This window comes from Pseudorca crassidens, chromosome 20 (assembly GCF_039906515.1).
Source record: "Pseudorca crassidens isolate mPseCra1 chromosome 20, mPseCra1.hap1, whole genome shotgun sequence".
Classification (NCBI taxonomy): domain Eukaryota; kingdom Metazoa; phylum Chordata; class Mammalia; order Artiodactyla; family Delphinidae; genus Pseudorca; species Pseudorca crassidens.
The window spans coordinates 15619522-15643510 of NC_090315.1; the positions used below are offsets into that span (position 1 = coordinate 15619522).

General features: G+C 37.7%; 1 protein-coding gene across 13 annotated transcripts in view; it reads right to left on the bottom strand.

Annotated features, from left to right (window-relative positions):
• The window catches only part of ZNF790 (zinc finger protein 790), a 39569-nt gene continuing 15580 nt past the window's right edge, over positions 1-23989 (bottom strand). For 4 of the 13 annotated variants that reach the window (XM_067720163.1, XM_067720164.1, XM_067720167.1 and 1 more), the window contains 5 exons: positions 23044-23229; positions 15672-15751; positions 14314-14440; positions 13961-14056; positions 1-4140 (listed from right to left, as the gene is read on the bottom strand). In XM_067720163.1, the coding sequence (XP_067576264.1) occupies positions 2462-4140; positions 13961-14056; positions 14314-14440; positions 15672-15680 (1911 nt within the window). In that variant the 5' untranslated portion in view covers positions 15681-15751; positions 23044-23229 and the 3' untranslated portion in view covers positions 1-2461. The remainder of the gene's footprint in view (positions 4141-13960; positions 14057-14313; positions 14441-15671; positions 15752-23043; positions 23230-23989) is intronic. The other 9 variants (XM_067720173.1, XM_067720170.1, XM_067720169.1 and 6 more) reach the window with 3 other exon arrangements.

A 23989-nucleotide genomic window follows, 5' to 3' on the forward strand; every position in this document is an offset into this window, starting at 1 on the left:
TGAACGAAATAGCTTGTTTATTAATAATAAAGTAATATAACAAAAAATTTTCATTTTCCCCATGAGTTGTGAAATTCCATAGAAGACAATAATTCGGATGGAAGTACTGTTCCCTAATACTGTTCCTTTTCTAAAATAAATTTATTTATTTTATTTATTTATTTTTGGCTGTGTTGGGTCTTCGTTGCTGTGCACGGGCTTCCTCTAGTTGCGTCGAGCGGGGGCTGCTCTTCATTCCAGTGTGTGGACTTCTCACTGCGGTGGCTTCTCTTGTTGCAGAGCACGGGCTCGAGGCTTGCAGGCTTCAGTAGTTGTGGCTCGCGGGCTCTAGAGCACAGGCTCAGTAGTTGCAGTGCATGGGCTTAGGTGCTTCGCGGCATGTGGGATCTTCCTGGACCAGGGCTCGAACCTGTGTCCCCTGCATTGGCAGGTGGATTCTTAACCACTGCACCACCAGGGAAGCCCCCCTAATACTGTTTAACTACTGTAAATAACTGAATTATAAACACGCTAAATATATGTACATATATTCACTATTCCTTAATTCATGTAATACTAAAAGATATGAAGAAAATGCACACAGAATAAACTTATTAAGTACTAAACTGAGAAGATTACATTTTCATCATATTTTGCTGTTGTTTAAACTGTAGAATTACCACCCATCCAGATCAGAGGTTAAACATTCTGAGTAAATATCGTTTGACTCTCATATTTTTTTTTCACGTATGTTCATGAATGAAATTATTCTGGAATATGTTGTTCAAGAGCTACATTTAATTTTATTATCAGAATTATGTTATTTAGTCTTTTAGCATGAGTGAACAATTTTTCCATAGGATTTTCTGTTCCTTCAGGGGGTACCCTATACAATTATCTGATCCTCTGTTTTTTTTTTTAAAAAAGTTTTCTTCCAATTAGCTCTTTTTATTTACTCTCAAATTTTAATCATTTAAGATAATGTTTTCCTAGAAAATAAACTTTACTTTCTATATTTAAAAATTTGCGTCTAATAGTTTATATATATTTACATGACCTTTAAAAATGCATCTAAACATATGGTTGTATCACATTTCTCCTTTCTTATAATGTGGAGGCATTGTCAAAGTCTAGTAAATAATAGTTTTCTTCAAAGAAACATTTTGATTTAAAATAAAAATCCTTCAGTATTGTTCTTTATTCCATGATTTTTGCATTATTTTCATTAAACCTTTCCATCAGTTCACTTGGAGGCATTTGTTCTTATTCTAGCTTGTTTGAGTAATCATTATTTAACTTGATAAATATTTGGACGCCGTAATATGACAGGCACTGTTCTAAAAGCTGGAGATACAGTGGTGACAAGAAATAAACTGCCTTCAATCTTCTTGGTTTTATACACAGAGCAATTTCCATTGAGAAGTGCTATGGCCATATTCATAGGATCTGATTTATAGGAGTCTCATTATCATTCACATCCAAATTGCCTGTAATTTCACTTTTGATTTACTCATTAATCTGAGAATTGTTTATATATGTAGCACTAAACTTCCAAGAGGTCAGAATTCATTTGGCTATTTTCTAATTTCCAAAATTTAATTGTGGTGATGAAATGGATTATGCCATTTGGCTTTAGAAATTTGTTAGAAACAAATCTCTGCCAAATGCCTTAAAAAATGCTGAGCACTCAACAACCCCACTTTCATGAAAACCATAAGGCTTTCTTTATAGTATGAGTTTTTTATGTAACAAATGAAATTAATACTGAATCAAAGCTTTCTTTGCTTCATTCGATTTTACCAGTTTTCCTTCAGAATTAACATTCTGCTGTTCAGTAAGACATACATACAGATGGCATATTTGTCTATAATCTCTTAAGGTCTTCCTCTCATAGAAATGGTCTAATACTATTATTAATGATGGTCATTAAATCATTTAAATCCTCAAACTAATGTAACCCTTACAATCTGATAAGTAAGCAAACACAGAATTGTTACTTTCCAAAAAATTAGGAGGTAAGAGGTACTGAAACTAAGACATACCAAATAAATTGTATGACACAGCTTAAGGCTTTTCCAGATTAATTACAAAACACAAATTCACCTTTGGTGTGATTTTGTGGAAGTGCAACAAGATTTAAGTAATGATGGAAAGTTTCCCTAGATGAGTTAGACTTCAGTTCTATGCAGCACAATATCAATGATGTGGAGAATCTTTTCAGAATGATTCAGAAGGGATTCACACTATCATCTTACTTGTAGGACTTTACCCGATATTCTATAATTGATAACCAATCAGTAAAGCTTTCGTCCATTAATATAGATTGCATTAGGAATTCTTTGCTGTTGAGTGTGTTTCATGCTCTGTCGAAAGGTCTTCCAATATTATTTACACTACGGGCTTTCTCAAAAGAAGGAATTAACTGAGATCAATTAACAAGTCATGAATAAAGACTTTTCCTACATTTTTATATCACAAGATTTCACAAGAGTGAAATAAAGTGAGAGCCTGGAGAAAATGCCCTCTCAAAATCTTTACGTTCATAGGATTTCTCAAAAGTGTAAATACTCTGGTGTTGAGCAAAGTATGAGTCATGACTAATGGTGTTCCCATAATATTTCCATTGATAAAGGTTCTCACCACTGTGAATTTTCTGTTCAGCAAAATAAGAATGGTGACTAAAGATCTGGCCACTTTCCTTACATTTATAGGGTTCTGCATCAGTATGAATTTTCCTATGTCGTGTTAGTTGTGAACCCCAGATAAAAGATTTCCCACATTCTTTACATACATAAGGTTCCTCACCAGTATGTATTCTCTGATGTCGTGTAAGTTGTGAACCCCAGAGAAAGGCTTTTCCACACTCTTCACATTCATATGATCTCTTTCCAGTATGGATTTTCTGATGTCGATTAAGTTCTGAACCACGAAAAAAGGTCTTTCCACATTCCTTACATTCATAGTTTCTCTCACCAGTATGAATTTTCTGATGTCGATGAAACTCTGAACCATGAATAAAGGTCTTTCCACATTCCTTACATTCATACGGTTTTCTCTCATTATGAATTTTCTCATGTTGAGCAAGGTATGAGGCCCATATAAAAGTCTTCCCACATTGCTTACATTCAAAAGGTTTCTTACCAGTATGAATTCGCTGATGTCGAGCAAGGTGTGAACTCCAGACATAGGCTTTCCCACATTTCTCACATTCATAGGGTTTCTTACCAACATGAACGTTCTGATGTCGAGCAAGATTTGAACCACGAATAAAGGCTTTTCCACATTCTTTACATTCATGAGATTTCTCACCAGTATGAATTCTCTGATGCTGAGTTAGGTGTGAGCCACGAGTAAAAGTTTTCCCACACTCCTTACATTCATAAGGTTTTTCACCAGTGTGAATTCTCTGATGTTTAGTAAGATGTGATCGCTGACTAAAGGCCTTCCTACAGTCATTACATTCATAGGGTTTTTCACCAGTATGAATTCTCTGATGTCGAGTAAGGTCTGAGCCACAACTAAAGGCCTTGCCACATTCCTTACATTCGTAAGATTTCTCACCAGTATGAATACGCTTATGGACACTAAGTTGTGAATGAAATCTAAAGGCCTTCCCACATTCCTTACATTTAAAAGGTTTTTCACCAGTATGAATTCTCCTATGACCAGTAAGACTTGAACGCAAACTAAAAGCCTTCCCACATTCTTTACATTCATATGTTTTCTTAGCAGTGTAAACTGTCTGATATTGAGTAAGTTCTGAATCAGGAAAAAAGGTCTTCTCACATTCCTTATTGTCACAAAATTTTCCACCAGTGTGAATTAACTGATGTTGAATACAGTCTGCGTCAGAACAAAATGCTTTCCTACACCCTTTAAATTCATTCAGTTTCTTTACTGTATTAAGTCTCTGAAGTAGATTAAAAGTTGTGTGCTGGTTAAATGTGGGCATTTTTTCACAGGTGAGTATAATCTGCTTAAAACATTCTTCCTGGTTTTCCTGTTGTGTATCAAACTGACCTTTGCTTTCCCAATCACCTTTAAAACATAAACATTCAAGGCTATGTTTTTTACCAATTTCCATTATTTCCCACTGAGGCAATCCTCTGTCAAAAATGCCATTTTTTGGTGATGTCTTGGTCTTACACCTGGATTGCATGTCTGAAAAATAAGAAAACAAATTCATACTGTTTTACTGTTCAAAAAGAACTAAAATTTCCAAGGTAGATATAAGAAATAAATCCTAAAATAAATAGAGCAGAGACTTCCCTGGTGGCACAGTGGTTAAGAATCCACCTGCCAATGCAGGGGACATGGGTTTGATCCCTGGTTGGGGAAGATCCCACATGCCAAGGAGCAACTAAGCCCATGCACCACAACTACTCAGCCTGTGCTCTAGAGCCCACAAGCCAAAACTACTGAGCCCACGCGCCATAACTACTGAAGCCCATGCGCTCTAGGGCCCGCATGCTGCAACTACTGAGCCCAAGTGCTGCAACTACTGAAGCCCATGAGCCTAAAGCCCATGCTCTGCAACGAGAAGCCACCACAATAAGAAGTCGTGCACCACAACAAAGAGCAGCCCCCGCTCGCCACAACTACAGAAAGCCCATGCGCAGCAACAAAGCCGCAACGCAGCCACAAAACATAAGATAAAATAAAATAAAATAAAATAAATAGAGCATATGAAATGTGAATGGCTTAACAAATTCTGGGCAATATAAAAAAAGGACAAGAAATAAACAGAAATTTTAACGAACTAAAAAGGCTGAGGCAGGTGATTAAATATATAAAGTTTTGCTCAGGGACTTCCCTGGTGGTGCAGTGGTTAAGAATCCACCTGCCAATGCAGGGGACATGGATTTGAGCCCTGTTCCGGGAAGATCCCACATGCTGTGGTGCAATTAAGCCCATGTGCCACAACTACTAAGCCCACATGCCACAACTACTGAAGCTCATGGGACTAGAGCCCGTGCTCCACAACAAGAGAAACCACTGCAATGAGAAGCCCACGCACCGCAACAAAGGGTAGCCCCTGCTCGCCACAACTAGAGAAAGCCCATGTGCAGCAACGAAGACCCAACACAGCCAAAAATAAATAATAAATTAAAAAAAATATATATATATAAAGTTTTGTTCAGGTCAATTTCATCTGAGGAGTTCAACAACAACAAAAAAATAAGTGCAGGTACTACCCCAATCATGGGATATCAATTTAAAGACTTAAGATTGTTTTACCCAGTATGGTAAATCAACACTTAGCACATGTTAGGTATTAAAAAAAATTCTGTAAAAAAAAAATACACTACATGTCAAAAAAAAAAAAGCAAAGGGGGGCAGTTATAGGAGGGAGTAAAGGATAATATTAAAAAAATCAGGGATCAGGAAGCACAATTGGCATCATGTGATAGCAATGTAGTACACCTCATTGTCTAATCCCTTCCATCTCTACTGAAATGAGTACACATAATTCTACATTACTTTCTGTACAGATAAGAGGAAACAAAAGCATATCCATGCTAGCTCAGAGAAATGGAATCATACGTACTTACTCATTCTTCCATTTGCCTATGCACATTTAAATACTTTGCTCTGCTCATTTTCTCCACTGTGCCTATTAGTCAAGTCATATTTTGTCAGATGATCCCAACCAAGGTGTTTTTGTTTTATTTCTTGAGTTTATAGTATTGCTCATCCATTCAATTTTATGCTTTCAAGCCGTTTCTCAAGTGACCTTTACCAAATCTCCATGGGCTATCACATTTATTGGTAAAATATTTTAGAAGAACAAAGCAAGAAAATACTACAACTGCTACTATTTGAATATGCTGAAGGGCTTATCCAATTTCTACTATTGAAATTGTACTGGGGGGGTTGGGAGGGAGGCTCAAGAGGGAGGGGATATACGTATACACATAGCTGATTCACTTTCTTCTACAGCAGAAACAGAACATTGTAAAGCAATTATACGCCAATAAAAGAAAAAAAGAATTTGTACTGGTATTAGCATTTGACTTAGAGACTGACAGAACATATGACATGTTCTCAAGGCTAAAGTAATGGAGATTGGTATCTAGGGTCTGTCTACAGGGGGTGTCTTAAACATCTCTCATGTTGAGTTATAACTGAAGGACCATAACCTAGGAATGTGGGTAAAACAGAGGTAGACCTACACAGGAACTACAGCTCAGTTTCAATTTATCCCAGTGACCAAGGAGGGCAACGGATTGAGATAACAACAAAAATGCTTCAGAACTTGGTAAAAGCGAACAGAAATTCTCTATAAAGGAAGATATCCTAGTGATTAGTTTCACATTTTGCAAACAGTGTCTGGCACAAAATTAAAGAAATAACCAGACAACATGAATATAGAAACTATAGAAACAATAGATAAGCAGAAATACATCTATAAGGATTCTAGATATTGGAGTTATGAGACAGAGTTTAAAAATAACTATGCTCAAGTAGCTAAAACATAAAATTAATCATTTTATCAGAGAACAAGAAACCAATATAGGTCAAAAGAAAAATTCTATGAGAAAAATACTGGAAAAGTCATAAGAGAAGCATTATGACATAGAAGATTCAGTTAGGAGATTAAACACAAGTGTAAATGGAAACTTACACAGAGAAGAATGGAAGAAGCAGCAATATTTGAAAAGATAATGGCTGAGAATCTTAAAAACAATGTCCATGAACAGGTGTATGAAGAAATAAATTACAGCATACCCATGAATGGAATACTACAGAGAAATAAAAGATAAACTACTGATAAACACAACAACATAGATGAATCTGAAAATTATGCTAGCAAAAGAAACAAGGCCAAAAAAGTATACACTGTATAAGTCAATTTATATAAAATTCTAGAACATATAAACTAATCTAGAGTTGCAGAGAGCAAGTTAGTGATTTCTTTGGGATGGAGGTGGAAGAAGGGATGGATAACAAAGGGACACAAGGAAATTTGGCAATGATTGAAGTGTTTGTTGTCTTGATTATAGTGATAATTTCATGGATACACACACATGTCAAAACAGATCAAATTGTAACTTCAAATATGTGGAGTTTATTATTCTCCAATTATACTTCGATTAAGTTGTAAAATAAAAATTTTAGGACCAAAAGAAAACTAAAATCCTGAAGAAAACAAATATAATTTTAGTCACTCTAACTAGGCACTAGTGTATTAGTGTTTTCTTTATGTTAATGCCCAATCACACTAAAAATTAAAAGTATTAAGCCAACAAGTGATACGGATAAATCAAGCACAGAGCAGAGTTATTGAATAAATATGAGTAGCAAATCGGTAAACAACTCAGGGGAAATATCTGTCCTCACTAGAAATCAATAGCCTTTATCCTATTAAATTATTAGAAGGTTTTAATTAAAAATGACCCATTTTTAGTGAGGCTACACTGAAACTTATTTTGTTCCTGACCTCCATATGAACTAACGCCCTCCAATCCTTAAGAAAACACAAGGATTAATGTCCACAATATACAAAAGCATTCAAGTAGTAGCTACCTCTAGGATGCCCATGTGCTTACCATGAATCAGCTGTTTGCTTCCAAACCTGTTTATACCAACTGTTCCTGACATTTTATTTATATATTTCAAATAACATTATGTAAAGAAATATGAGAGAAAGGTTGTCTGTTTTTATGAAAACTAAGCTGAATGCTCTACAAAAACTCATTCAAGAAGGCTACAAATTTTATGTTAGTAGTTTAGAGACTCAATCATAAAGACTGGAAAAAAATAGGAGGGCAGCTCAAAATGAAAACATGGGAAGATCCTGAACTCACCTCCTCCCACAGACACATCAAATCTAGTTAAATACAGATACCCTCTGAAAAAGACCTGACACTTAACTGAAAAGCTCTTGCACAGCAAAAGATCAAAGGGCCACACTGAGACAGGCAGGAGAAGTAGAGAAGTAGTCTTTCCAAAAACCCCACCCCTGGTGTGGCAACTCACTGTTGGGGGGGATCTCACAAATACAGAGTTCCCTAGGAGGAGCAAAGGGTTCAAGCCCCACATTAGACACCCCAAACCTTGGGACCTACGCTAGAGAGATAAGCCTTCAAAATGCTTGGCTTTGAAAACCAATGGGGCTTACGTCCAAGAAAACCAAAGGGTTATAGGAAATGGGGATTCTGCTCTTAAAGGGCTTGTGCACAGATTTACTCACCCCAAGACCCAGGGAAAAAGCAGAAGTTGCAAAGTGCCTAGACCATATATGAAGATCCTTTTGCTAATATTAAAGTATCTGCTGGGACCTGCTGTAACTGTCTCCAGGGATGGAGGTGCTGGCGGGTGCCACTTTACACTCTCCCTCTACTTTGCAAGCACCAGTGGGATGTGCTCCCCACAGTCCCACCCAAGCTGGTGACTGGGATTGCCCCAGCCTTGTGTGTCCGCACAGCCATACCCAACCCATTGGGCAGTCTTGCCCCAGCCTGGTGCTCTCTGCAGCCCCACCCAACACAAGTCGAGTCAACATGGGGGACGTCCACATACCCAAGCCCGCATCCAAGGGGACATCACTTGAATACCTGGCTCTGAGGGCCGGGGGGGTTGTGTTTCTGGGTTCCATGGGACTGAAAAAATCAGAGAGTTCTTAGCAGGCTATTATCCCCAGGGTACTGCAAAGACAGCAGACTGAAACACAGTCCCAGTCTTCCTATAACCACTCTTCAAGACTGGGAGAGGTAGCTGTTTCACCTAATACATAGAAGCAGAAATAAAGAGTCAAGCAAAATGAGGGAAAAAGAAATATGTTCCAAATGAAGAAGCAAAATAAAATCCCAGGAAAAATATCTTAATGAAATGAAGATAAGTAATTTATCTGATAAAGAGTTCAAAGTAATGGTCATAAAAATGCTGAGGAGCATCTGACCTTGGGAGAAGAATGAACACTGAGAGAACTTCAACAAAGATGGAAATATAAAAAAGTATCAAACAGAAGTAACGGAGTTGAAGAATACTGAACTGAAAAATACACTAGAGGTGTTCAACAGCAGACTAGATAAAACAGAAGAAAGGACTGGTGATTAGAAGACAGGGTAGTGAAACTCATCCAAACAGAGAGCAAAAAAAAAAAAAGTTTTTAAAACTGAAGATAGCTTGACAGACCTATGGGACAACATCAAGCAGAACAACATTCACATTATAGGAGTCCCAGGAGAAGAGAGAGAGAAAGAAAACTTATTTTGAAAAATAAGGTTGAAAACTTCCATAACCTGGGGAAGGAAACAGACATCTAGATCCAGGAACCCCAGAGAGTTCCAAACAAGATAAACCAAAAGACATCCACACCAAGACGCAATATAATTGAAATGTCAAAAATTAAAGATAACGAGAGAACTTTAAAAGCAGCAAGAGAAAACAACTTGTTACACACGAGGGAACCCCATAAGACAATGAGCAGATTTTTCAGCAGAAACTTTGCAGGCCAGAAGGGAGTGGCATGAGATATTCAAAGTGCTAAAAGCAAAAAACTTACAGTCAAGAATACTCTACCTGGCAATGTTATTATTCAGAATTGAAGGAGAGATAAAGAGTTTACCAGACAAGCAAAGGCTAAAGGAGATCACTACAACTACACCAGTCTTACGAGAAATAGTAAAAGGACTTTTTTAACCTGGGAAAAGGGCACTAGTTAGGACAGTATAACATATGAAAAAAAACCTCAGTGGTGAAGGTAATATCTAGTAAAGATAGTGGACTAATCACTTATAAAGCTAACATAAAAGTTAAAAGACAAAAGTAATAAAAATAACTATAACTACAATAATTAGTAAAGGGATACACAAAATGAAAAGATGTAAAATATGAAATCAGAAACAAAATGTGGGAGGACAGGAGTAAAAATGTAGAGTCTTAGAATGCATTCAAGTTAACTTGCTATCAACTTAAAGTAGAGTGTACATATACATACACACACACACACACACACATATATGCTGATATTTGTGAGCCTCATGACAACTACAAAGCAAAATTCTATAATACAGAAAAGATGAGAATGGAATCTGGAAAAAAAAAACACTAAAGAAATTCATCAAATCACAAGGGAAGAGAGCAAGAGAAGAGGAACCACAAAACAGCCAGAAAATAATTAACAAAATGGCAGTAAGTATATCCTATCTATAATTATTTTAAATGTAAACGAATTAAATTCATCATTCAAAAGACATATAGTGGCTGAATGGATAAAAAAGAAGACCCATCTATCTGCTGCCTACGAGAGACTCACTTCAGGTGTAAGAATACACACACACTAAAAGTGAGGGGATGGAAAGAGTGTTCATGCAAAAGGAAACAACAACAACAAAAAAGCTGGGGGAGCTATACGTATTTCAGACATAAAAGATTTTAAAACAAAGACTATAATATAACACAAACATGGGCATTGCATAATGATAAAGAGGTCAATACAACAAGAAGATATAACACTTGTAGATATCTATGCAACCAACACTGGAGCACCAAAATATATAAATCAAATATTATCAGACCTAAAGGGAGAAATTGACAGCAATACAATAATAGTAGGGGACTGTAATATCCCACTTACATCAATGGATAAATCATCCAGACAGAAAATCAATATGGAAACATGCACCTTAAATGACACATTAGACCATATTAACTTAATAGATATATATATAGAACATTCCTTCCAAAAGCAGCAGAGTATCCATTTTTTTCAAGTGCACATGGAACATTCTCCAGGATAGATCATATAGTATGCCACAAGTCTCAATAAATTTAAGAAGACTGAAATCGTATCAGCCATCTTTTCTGACCACAACAGTATAAAATGGGAAACAAATCCCAAAAAGAAAACTGGAAAAATCACAAATATTTGGAGATTAAATAACATGCTCCTGAACAACCAATAGGTCAACGAAGAAATCAAAGAAGAAAACAAAAGATACCTTGAGACAAATGAAAACATACCAAAATCGATGTCTTGCAGCAAAAGCAGTTCTAAGAAGGAAGTTCATAGTGATACAGGCCTACCTCAAGAAACAAAAATATCTCAAATGAACGATCTGATCTTACACCTAAAGGAACTAGAAAAAGAAGAACAACAAACTAAGCCCAAAGGTAGTAGAAGGAAGGAAATAAAAGATCACTAAAGAGACTAATAGAGACTAATTATTAATAGAGACTAAGAGACTAATAGTCAGACTAGACTCACTAGTAGAGACTAAAGAGATATTAGAGGGAGTTCCTTGGTGGCCTAGTGGTTAGGATTCTGGGCTTTCACTGCTGTGGTCCAGGTTCAAATCCTGGTTGGGGAACTGAGATCCTGCAAGCCATGTAGTGCAGCCAAAAAAAAAAGATACTAGAAAAGATCAATGAAACTGAGAGTTGGTTCTTTAAAAAAATAAAATTGACAAACCTTTAGCTAGATTCACTAAGAAAAAAGGAGATAGGGCTCAAATAAATCAAATGAAAGAGAAGTTAAAACTGATGACAAAGAAATACAGATGACCATAAGGGACTATTATGAACAATTATTCACCAACAAATTGGACAACCTAGAAGAAATGGATAAATTCTTAGAAACATACAATCTTCCAAGACTGAACCATGAAGAAATACAAATCAGAATAGACTGATTACTAGTAGTAAGGAAATTGAACCAGTAATCAAAAACCTACCAGCAAAATAAATCTCATAGACACAGAGAACAGAATGGTGGTTGCCAAAGGGGTGGGGGGTCGGGCAAAATGGGTGAAGAGGGTCAAGAAGTACAAACCAGCAGTCATAACATAAAGTAGTCATGAGGATATAATGCAAAGCATGGTGGTTATAGTCAATAATATTATATGGCATATTTTGTAACTTTGTATGGGGATAGAGGATCTCTAGACTTATTGTAGTGGTCATTTCACAGCGTATACAAATATCAAATCATTATGTTGTATACCTGAAACCAATATAACGTTGTATGTCAATTACAGCTCAATAAAAAAAAATTTTTAAAGATTGGGAAAAATAAAGCATCTACAGTTAAACTGCCTAAATTCCCACTCCCATTTAACAAAACAGAACCAAGAAATAGGAGAATTAATTATTGGAATGGTTGACATAAGAAAGAATAGGCAGAACTGCAATTAGGGAGAACATGTCATGGCCCTCTACTGAAACATGGATGAAATAGTTATGGGTTATAAATAAATAGCACTGGTTATTTACAGTATTCATTTAATTTTGTATGATTTAAAATAACTTTTTTCAATGAAATATCTTAAATTAGTTGGACACATGATTTTCTAACTTTGAACCCTTTGGCTAAGGAATCTCATATCTGAAATATAAGTATCATCTAATGCAGAAAAATCCCAGGAATAACTGACGTGTACCAAGAGTGGTAACTTCAGTAACAAGAAATGCAGAACAACCTTAATATATAATAGTATAATCATAATATGTGAAAATAAACTAAAATTAAAAACATACATGGTAGTGTTTAGGGAATAAAAATATAAGAGAAAACTGTATATACCTTATAGAACAAAGTAAGTTTTAAAAGCATTTATTTTGAAATAATTATAGATTCACAAGAATTTGCAAAGATACTCCAGAGAGTCTTGTGTACCCTCTGCCCAGTTTTGCCCAATGAATACATCTTACATAATTATACTACAATATAAAAATCATGAAATAAACATTGGCACAATATATGTGTACAGTTTTATGTCATTTCATCACATATGTGGATTCCTGTAATCACCACAAGAATCAAGATACAGAAATAGTCCATCACCACAGAGATGTTCTCTCTCATGCTATCTCTTTATAGTCATAACCACCACCACCACTGCTCCCTGCCCATTCCTAACCCCTGGCAACCACTAATACGTTCTCAATCTCTAACTTTGTGATTTCCAGAATTTTGTATAAATGAATTCATATAGTATGTGAATGTTATAGGTCAATTACACTTTTGAGATTGGCATTTTTCATTCAGCATAACATCCTTGAGATTCATTCAAGTTTTTCCATGTATCAATAGCTCGGAAAAAGAACAATTTTAAAACATCAATATAGGTTCTGGAATTTAGAAACATGATTCCAATAAGGAAATAAAATTTATTTTCTTTCCTTGATATTTCCAATAAAAAAGAAGCTCCAAGAGTAAGTTATTTCAACCTGACTCCTGCCCATAACAGAAAATTCATCAATTACCATCTAGTTGCCAAATATACCCCTCGCTTCCTTTTGACAGCCAGGACTTGTCTTTTATGACACTGTACTCTCTCCTCATTGTCTTCCAATAGCCCTAACCTCTCTCCTGCCATTTCCTCTTCACTGTAGCAAGAAACCATAAAAAAGCAGCCTATTAGGCCTTCTCTTAATGTAAAGCCTACTCTGCAGAAATTTATGAAAATATTCCAGTCATAGGAAAGAATACCAAGTTTCTTAATTGATTACACTCTTTGTTAACCCTTCTTAACCTAAAATGAAATTACAAAATCAATAAATGTTCCTTAAAAGAAAGAGTTAATTAATGAAGAAAATGCAGAAGCAAGGAGAAACTAGGCAAAATAAGAAAAATTCAAGAGATAGCAGGTAAAATGAAAAACAGGGTCAAAAATGTTTTTTTAGAGTGATGAAATTTACAAATATAGAAATGGAAAAAAAGAAATGGGAAGAAACTTAATCCAAACCATAGATAAACTGACCACTGGAGAAAAAGAATGGCATTTATATTTTTGTAACATGAAGGAAAAATGAGAGCACTGAAATGGAGTGGTGTTTGGAGTTGAAGAGAAGGTTCAGTTGGAAATTCATGTTGAAAACGTTACTTTTATTTCTAGGTCTCAGGCCTTTATCCACAGGCTTTTGGCCTCTGAGGAGGAAATTCTAGACCAATATTACAGAGATGTTACTGACTTACTGAACAGCTGGGTGTTATCTGCAATGATGGCCTCCTTGTGCCTGCTCAGCCCTCACTCACCTGGGCAAGGTCCTCCTGTCTCATCCTTCAAAACCATCCAGGGCTCTTTCCCCTTCTCCAGTAAAGAGAACACATCTGGCTGATAAAGGCAAAGTCCTGATCAGAAAATAAGAAATAGGAAATTACCACATGGTAAGGGTTCCGTAAGTCCCTTAGTTATTAGAAAGGGCAAGAAAAATGCATAAAGAATGGGGAAGATGGAGTTTCCCAATGATGATGACTATTGCCAAATTTATAAAACACAAACCATTTTCCCAGAAATAGGTCAGAAATCCCCCTAGACACTTGAAAGGCAATCCAAAAGTTCACAATGTAGGAATCAGGAATTTCTGGGGTCAAATTCTGAATCTTACCCAGTGAGACCATGTTGCTGTAGTTCTCCAACATCACGTCTCTGTACAAAGCTCTCTGTTCCAAGTTCAGGCACTCCCACTCCTCCTGAGAGAAGTCTACAGCTACATCCCTGAACATCATCAACTGCTGAAATGACAAACCCAAACATCAACAGTGAAGTTAAAAGAAATCTTTTAGATGGATGGGGAAAAGATGGAAAAGGGAACTGCAGGAAGAGGTCCATACATTCAGCAAAAAACTGGAGTTGGCTGCCTGTAGTGTGGGGGGAAATGATATGGAATTTAGTGTCCCTGAAGCCAAGTGCCTATATGCTCTTAAAATCTCCTGTTGGGCTTCCCTGGTGGCGCAGTGGTTGAGAGTCCGCCTGCCGATGCAGGGGACACGGGTTCGTGCCCTGGTCCGGGAAGATCCCACATGCTGCGGAGCAGCTGTGCCCGTGAGGCATGGCTGCTGAGCCTGCATGTCCGGAGCCTGTGCTCCGCAACGGGAGAGGCCACAACAGTGAGAGGCCCGCGTAACGCAAAAAAAAAAAAAAAAAAAAATCTCCTGTTGCTCAGTCACAACATTGTTATGACCTTCCTGTAACAAACATCAAGACAACAGGATGGCAGCCCAGAATAACAGATATCATATGAGTTCTTTCTTGATACCACCAAGAGGCTATAACAGCCTGGAATAATCAACTCCAGATTTACTATGTGAGAATAGTTTTCTTTTTTTCTTTCAGCTTCTTTTACTTGAATTTTCTATTAGTTGAAGTTGAAAGGATTCTTAAGAGATACACTCTCTAACTGAATACCATTTTCTGTGGAGAATGTATAAAATCTCTAGGCTGTCAGCTGATTATCAGCACATGTCTTGTTAATGGTATTATTCTCTCATTGATTTCCTGGCCAAATCCCAGATCTCTCTGAACTCAACCTCCTCTTATATTCTCTATCTAAAAGCATGACAAAGTGCCACTACTAAAATGAATACCAGCTAACACCAACTCCCATCTTTCTTAATTGAAACACCCCATTATATAGAGTAAATAAAAGCTTTCATGTAGTGGGTCCCTTTTAGTCACACCATTCCACCTTGTTGAGCCACAGTTTTGATTTTTAAAAGTCTCTACTATTTCCTTTAAACAATATCTTTTCCTTCAGTACTCTGTCAAAGTATTAGGTCACAGGAAGTATTGAATGCCATGTTGGAGAGAAGAGGGACATCTAGGGAAAGCACTGGACTGTTTCACAACTATCACTTACCACGCTGAGTAGTGACTCAGGTAAGCACTTTAAGGATAAGGAATAAAAATATTGACATGATGTGATATAAATGGTTATGTTTTTGGAGAGAAGAAATTCCAACTCACATGGGCCATAACTTAAAATTCCAAGAGTCGCTCAGTCTTCTAGATTCCTCTCCCGGTGAAGAAGTCTTGAGAAAGCAGAGCTAGAGGGAAGGAATAATGAGAGGTCAGGCTTTCCTCAGATCTTTCAAATGGAGTAAGAATACCATTTTATTCCTTGAAGGAAGGTCAGAGTGAATCTGCAGAAATTCTGGCCCTATCCAAAACCCAAGAGACTCAAATACAGCAGGATGAAGTTTCAGTCCAATCAGTAATGCTAAATCATGACACAGATCAGGATATTCGGGATATGAGATAAGGCCATTCTGACTTGCTCTGAATAACCCCTTTAACAATAAGGACCCAAAGTTAGACATCCCCAGGGAAACTCTCCAATCTGGGAGCCCAGTGCATTTGCCCAGGGCTCTCCTGTGTACTTCCCTGTATGACAGTGGCCTTTCATCTATCTCCTCTATGTCCCACAAAGTGTATAATACTTACTGCCTCATTTTTATCTAAAGCACTCATACCACAAAACTAAGGGCAACCATAAACAAAATGAAAAGATAACCTATAGAATGGGAAAAATATTTGCAAACAATGCAACCAAAAAGAGATTAATCCCCAAAATACACGAACAACTCATACAGCTCAATATCAAAAGAACAAACAACCCAATCAAAAAATGGGCAGCAGCTCTAAATAGACACTTCTCCAAAGAAGACATAAGAAACATTCATTCCTATGAGGAGTAGACTACACCCTCAATGAGTGTATGTGAGCAGGAATGCTATGAAAAGGTGATTGATGGTGGAGGTGGTAAAAGGAGGCATAGAGATGTCAGGGAGATTTAAGGTGGCAAAACACATAGGCTGTATTCTTTTATTTTTTAAGCAGCTTTACTGATAACATAATTCATATACTCTACAATTAATGCATTTAAAGTGAGCAATTTTTTTTAGCAAATTAACATGTGCAACCACCACAAGTTAATTTTAGAATATTTTCATCACCTCAAAAAGAAATCCTGTATCTTTTAGCTATTATTCCTTGTCCCCTCAACCCCCTACACTCTCCCTCCCCCTCTCTCTCAACCCTAAGTAACCACTAATCTACTTTCTGTCTCTACAGATTTCCTGTTCTGGATTTTCATAGGAATGGAATAATATAGTATGTGAACTTATTGTGACTGGTTGTCAAAACTGTGAAAACATTTAGTATAAAGTTTTCAAGGTTCATCCAAATTGTAGCATGTATCAGTATTTCACTCCTGAAATACTGGCTGAATAATATTCCACTGTATGGACAGACAACATTTTGTTTACCCGTTCATCTGTTAATGGACATTTGGATTGGTTCCACCTTTTGGCTATTATAAACAACGCTGCTATGATTATTTATGTACAAGTGTTTGCTTAATACCTGTTTTGTCATTTTCAGAGTATGAGTTTCACCTTCAGTTGTTAAATTTATTCCTAAACATTTTATTTGTTTTGGTGCTACTGTGAATGGAACTGCTTTCTTAATTTCATTTTTGGATTGTTCACTCCAAGTGTATAATATACAATTGATTTTATTTATTGATCTTGTATCCTGAAACTTTGTTAAACTTATTTATTAGTTCTAACAGTGTTTGACGGTATGTATTCCTTAGGATTTTCTATATAAAAGAGCATGTTATCTGCAGATAGAGATGGTTTTACTTGTTTTCCAGCCCAGATGCTTTTTCTTTTTCTTGTCTAATTGCCCTGGCTAAAACTTGCAGTACAATATTGAATAAAAGTGGCAAAGGCAGACATTCTTGTCTTATTACTGATCTTAGGGGAAAAGCATTCAGACATTCACCATTAACAGTTGTAGGATTTTTACAGATAACCTATATGAGATTGAGGAAATTCCCTTTTATTCCTAGTTTATAGTGTTTTTATAATGAAAGGGTATTGGCTTTTGTCAAATGCTTTTTTGGTGTCTATTAAAATGATCATGTAATTTATGTTTTTTATTCTATTGATATGATGCATTACATTAATTGATTTTTGGACGTTCAGATAACTTTGCATTACTGGGACACATTCCACTTGGACATGTTGCATAATTCATTTCATATGTTGCTGGATTTTGTTTGTTAGCATTTTGTTGAGGATTTTTTTTTTTTTTTTTTTTTTTTGCGGTACGCGGGCTTCTCACTGTTGTGGCCTCTCCCATTGCGGAGCACAGGCTCCAGACGTGCAGGCTCAGCAGCCATGGCTCACGGGCCCAGCCGCTCCATGGCATGTGGGATCTTCCCAGACCAGGGCACAAACCAGTGTCCCCTGCCTCAGCAGGCGGATTCTCAACCACTGCGCCATCAGGGAAGCCCTGTTGAGGATTTTTGTATCATATTTTTATGAGATAAGCTTTGTTTGGTTTTGGTATCAGGGTAATACTAGCCTCATTGAATGAATTGGGAGCTTCACTGTATTCTTTAATTGCAGAAAAGAAGATACTGTGGCTCTCAGAGCTGATAGTAGGGGTCTTCCTGAACCAGGTTAGGTTCTGAACAACAAAGAAGGCCTGGATATTCAGAGAGGTTATCTTTAAAATAAACTGTCTTCTATTGTAGTAACAGAGGAAGGAATTCCTGAGCATAAGAACCTAAAAAACTACCTTTGCCCTGTTCACCTTTTCATAGGAAAGTGCCAGTGACAGGTATACCAAAAAAAAAAAAAAAAATTACACTCCAAAAACACAATTAGAAACACCATGTCCAAAGATAATGTTAGATAAAAGTTTGGAAAGAGTGTCCAAATTCCCCATGTATAAAGAAAACTCACTAAAAATTTCAGAGAAGATTAAAATTATTACCCAACATTCCAATATGAATTTTTAAAAGTTATGATACAATCATAGCTCAGAAGCAAGACTACATGCACAAATCATACAATGATCTCAGGAAAGGGGAGGAAGTGATAGGCAGACCACATATGAAAGCTAGTCCAATTCAAGAATGAAAGAGAACCACTTCATAGGCAAAACCACTTTAGAAATGAAGAATAATTACAAAGAGCACAACATATGACAAATACTACAGAAAGTACAGCATGGAACAAAAAATATAAAAGTTAGAAAATGGGGCTTCCCTGGTGGCTCAGTGGTTAAGAATCCACCTTCTAATGCAGGGGACACGGATTCGAGCCCTGGTCCGGGAAGATCCCACGTGCCGTGGAGCAACTAAGCCCCTGTGCCACAACTACTGAGCCTGCGCTCTAGAGCCCGTAAACCACGACTACTGAGTCCATGTGCCACAATTACTGAGCCTGCACTCTAGAGCCCATGCTCTGCAACAAGAGAAGCCACCGCAATGAGAAGCCCATGCACTGCAACAAAGAGTAGCCCCGCTCTCCGTAACTAGGGAAAGCCTGCGCACAGCAACGAAGACCCAATGCAGCCAAAAACAAATAAAATAAATAAAATTTTTTTAAAAAGTTAGCAAATGGAATAAAATGAAACAAAGAGATGATAATTATTATAAGAAAAAAATGAAAGTCAGAAGTGGTCCAACTTGCTGGACAGCCACATGTAAATCAATGAAGTTAGAACACACCTTCACATCATACACAAAAGTAAATCCAAAATGGCTTAAAGACTTAAATATAAGACAAGAAACCATAAAACTCCTAGAAGAGAACATAGGAAAAACATTCTCTGACATAAATCATATCAATGTTTTCTTAGGTCAGTCTCCCAAGTCAGTAGAAATAAAAGCAAAAATAAACAAACGGGACCCAATCAAACTTATAAGCTTTTGCACAGCAAAGGAAACCATACACAAAACGAAAAGACAACATACAGATTGGGAGAAAATATTTGCAAATGATGCGACCAACAAGGGCTTAATATTCAAAATATACAACTGCTCATACAATTCAATAACAACAACAAACCAACCCAATCAAAAAATGGGCAGAAGACCTAAATAGACATTTCTCCAGAGAAGACATACAGATGGCTAATAGGCACATGAAAAGATGCTCATCATCGCTAATTATTATAGAAATGCAAATCAAAACTACAATGAGGTATCACCTCACACCAGTCAGAATGGCCATCATTAAAATCCACAAATCATAGATGCTGGAGAGGGTGTGGAGAAAAGGGAACCCTCTTACACTGTTGGTGGGAACGTAACTTGGTGCAGGCACTGTGGAAAGTAGAATGGAGGTTCCTCAAAAAACTAAAAATAGAGTTGCCATATGATCCTGCAACCCCCACTCCTGGGCATATGCCCAGACAAAAACTATAATTTGAAAAGATACATGCACCCCTATGTTCACAGCAACACTATTTACAATAGCCAAGACATGAAAACAACCTAGATGTCCATCAACAGATGAATGGATAAAGAAGATGTGGTAAATATATACAATGGAATACTACTCAGCCATTAAAAAGAATGAAATAATACCATTTGCAGCAACATGGATGGACCTAGAGATTATCACACCAAGTGAAGTAAGTCAGAAAGAGAAAGACAAATACCACATGATATCACTTATATGTGGGATCTAAAATACGACACAAATGAACATATCTACAAAACAGAAACAGACTCACAGACATAGAGAACAGACTTGTGGTTGCCAGTGGGGGGCGGGTGAGAGAAGATAGAATTGGGAGTTTGAGATTAGCAGATGCAAACTACTATATATCGGGTGGATAAACAAGGACCTACTGCATCGCACAGGGAACTACATTCAATATCCCATGATACTACCAAATGTGAAATAGATAGCTAGTGGGAAGCAGCTGCATCGCACAGGGAGATCAGCTCAGTGCTCTGTGACCACCTAGAGGGGTGGGATAGGGAGGGTGGGCGGGAGATGCAAGAAGGAGAGGATATGGGGATATATGTATACTGACAGCGGATTCACTTTGTTATACAGCAGAAACTAACACAACATTGTAAAGCAATTATACTCCAATAAAGGTGTTAAAAAATATCTTGTGATAAATCATAATGGAAAAGAATATGAAAAATATATATATATATTATAACTGAGTCATTTTGCTGTACAGCAGAAATTAACACAACATTGTAAATCAACTATACTTCAATAAAATTAATTTTAAATAAAGTGATCCAACTTGCAACTAAGCAGAGCCTCTAGAGATGAAATCCAAATCAAGAAGAGAATATTAAAAACTACATTTTTAACATTCAAGAATAATTTTCTGAAATAATACATGAATATGCATAATGAAAATACACACTATACTGCTGGAGAAAATGACTCAAATTGTCTGTAGCAAAACATTTCCTAATAAAATTATTAGACTAAAATCCATGGGGAATTAAGATAAAAATATCAAGTCACCTATAAGAAAAAGGAAATCCAGTTGTCATTAGACTGCTAAATTCAGTGCCCCAAATAGTGAGGTAGCTCCTACAATATACTTGTGGAAAAACAAATGAGAGAGTCAAAGATTTGACATGCAGCCAAGCTGTCCTTCAGATACAGGGGACATAAAGAGTTCTAAATGTCTATCAACTGTATGACAACTGTTGAATGGACAAATATAGTTGGTATATTCATGCACTGGAATACTAGTGCATTTAGCAATGCAAACAGTAAGCTATATTTACATACAATATGGATGAATCTCATAAACATAATGTTGCACAAAAGAAGTCAAAAGGTTATATACTATATGACTCCACTTAACACATAAGTTCAAAAACAGATGAAACTGATGTATGGTGGTTACTTTGGGGAAGCTACTGACTGAACAGGAGCACAAGAGGGACTTCTGGAATGCAGACAATGGTTTATTTCTTGATCTGGGTGCTTATTACATGGGTGTTCCCTTTGTGGTAACTCAAGGTGTACAATTTTGATTGTATTGGTTGTTTGTATCATCATGTATACACTTGTCTGTATACATGATAAACTTCAAAAAAGGTTTATTTTACAAATTATGGAGAAATATATACAAGACAAAATGCAAACAAACAAATAAGCAAGGGCCACGATCTTGAGGATGCTAAAATACTAAAGTCTACCATTCTCAATAAACATAAAACAATTATGAATATCTATATATCAACTAACAGCAGGAAGTTTCATGAAGCAGAAGTTACAGGTTGTACAAGATAAAATTTCATTAATAATAGAGAATTTTAACATATTTCTCTCAATCCAAGATAAACTAAGTGCAAAACAAATAACTATAGGCTGACCATATATTAGATCATGAAGAAAAATTCATTAATTTCCAATGTTAAAAAATATCACAATGCAGTAAAACTGTAAATTACAAGAGGGGGCCTATGAGCTTTACCTAAAGTTCTATATTTTATCAATAGGGATTGAGTTCCCCTCATGTCACACAGTTCAAAACCCTTCCACAGAACTGAGGCTAAAAAACTATACCACTATATTAGTTTTCTACTAGTAACAAATTATAAATGCAGTGGCTTAAAACAATACAACTTTATTATCTTACTGTTAGGTAAAAGTCTGACATGGTTCTCACTGGGCTAAGAGCAAGGTGTCGGCAAGGCTGTGTTCCTTTCTGCAGGCTCTAGGGGAGAATTAATTTCCTTACATTATCCAGTTCCTAGAGGCCACCAACACTCCTTGGCTCAAGGCTACCTTCCTTTATCTAACCAGCAAATTTGCATCTCTCTGACCACTGTTCTGTGATCACACCTCTCTCTGACTCTAAACTCAGCTGGAAAAGATTTACTGACTTTAAGGACCCAGGTAATTAGTTTGGGCCCAACTGGATAATCTAGGATAATCTCCTCACTTCGAGGTCCTTAACTTAAATCCCATTTGCAAAGTTCCTTTTGCCTCGTAAGGTAACACATTCACAGGTGTCCAGACATCCTTGCAAGGGCATTATTCTGCCTACCCCAACCACTCTTAAATGTTCCATCCTCAGATTTCTTCTTTCGGAGGGAATTCTCAAAAGTCCACCTTTCGAGACTCCTGGGAAGATGGCGGAAGAGTAAGATGCGGAGATCACCTTCCTCCCCACATATACACCAGAAATACATCTACACGTGGAACAACTCCTACAGAACACCTACTGAACGCTGGCAGAAGACCTCAGACCTCCCCAAAGGCAAGAGACTCCCCCACGTACCTGGGTAGGGCAAAAGAAAAAAGAATAAACAGAGGCAAAAGAATAGGGACAGGACCTGCACGAGTGGGAGGGAGCCGTGAAGGAGGAAAGGTTTCCACACACTAGGAAGCCCCATCTCGGGCGGAGACTGCGGGTGGCGGAGGGGGGAAGCTTCAGAGCCGCGGAGGAGAGCGCAGCAACAGGGGTGCGGAGGGCAAAGCGGAGAGATTTCCGCACAGAGGATCGGTGCCGACCAGCACTCACCAGCCCAAGAGGCTTGTCTGCTCACCTGACGAGGCGGGCGGGGCTCGGAGTTGAGACTCGGGCTTCAGTCGGAGCGCCGGGAGAGGACTGAGGTTGGCGGCGTGAACACAGCCTGCAGGGGGTTAGTGCACCACGGCTAGCTGGGAGGGAGTCCGGGGAAAAGTCTGGATGTGCCGATGAGGCAAGAGACTTTTTCTTCCCTCCTTGTTTCCTAGTGCGCGTGGAGAGAGGATTAAGAGTGCTGCTTAAAGGAGCTCCAGAGATGGGCATGAGCCGCGGCTAAAAGCGCGGACCCCAGAGACGGGCATAAGACGCTAAGGCTGCTGCTGCTGCCGCCACCAAGAAGCCTGTGTGCGAGCACAGGTCACTATCCACACCCCGCTTCCGGGGAGCCTGTGTAGCCCGCCACTGCCAGGTCCCGGGATCCAGGGACAACTTCCCCGGGAGAACGCACCGCACGCCTCAGGCTGGTGCAACGTAACGCCGGCCTCTGATGCCACAGGCTCACCCCACATCCGTACCCCTCCCTCCCCCAGGCCTGAGTGTGCCAGAGCCTCCGAATCAGCTGCTCCTTTAACCCTGTCCTCTCTGAGCAAAGAACAGACGCCTTCAGGCGACCTACACGCAGAGGCGGGGCCCAATCCAAAGCTGAGCCCCGGGAGCTGTGAGAACAAAGAAGAGAAAGGGAAATCTCTCCCAGCAGCCTCAAAAGCAGCGGATTAAAGCTCCACAATCAACTTGATGTACCCTGCACCTGTGGAATACCTGAATAGACAACGAATCATCCCAAATTGAGGAGGTGGACTTTGAGAGCAAGATTTATGATTTTTTCCACTTTTCCTCTTTTTGTGAGTGTGTATGTGTATGCTTCTGTGTGAGATTTTGTCTCTATAGCTTTGCTTTCACCATTTGTCCTAAGGTTCTATCTGTCCTTTTTTTTTTTTACTTAAAAAATTTTTTTTTCTTAATAA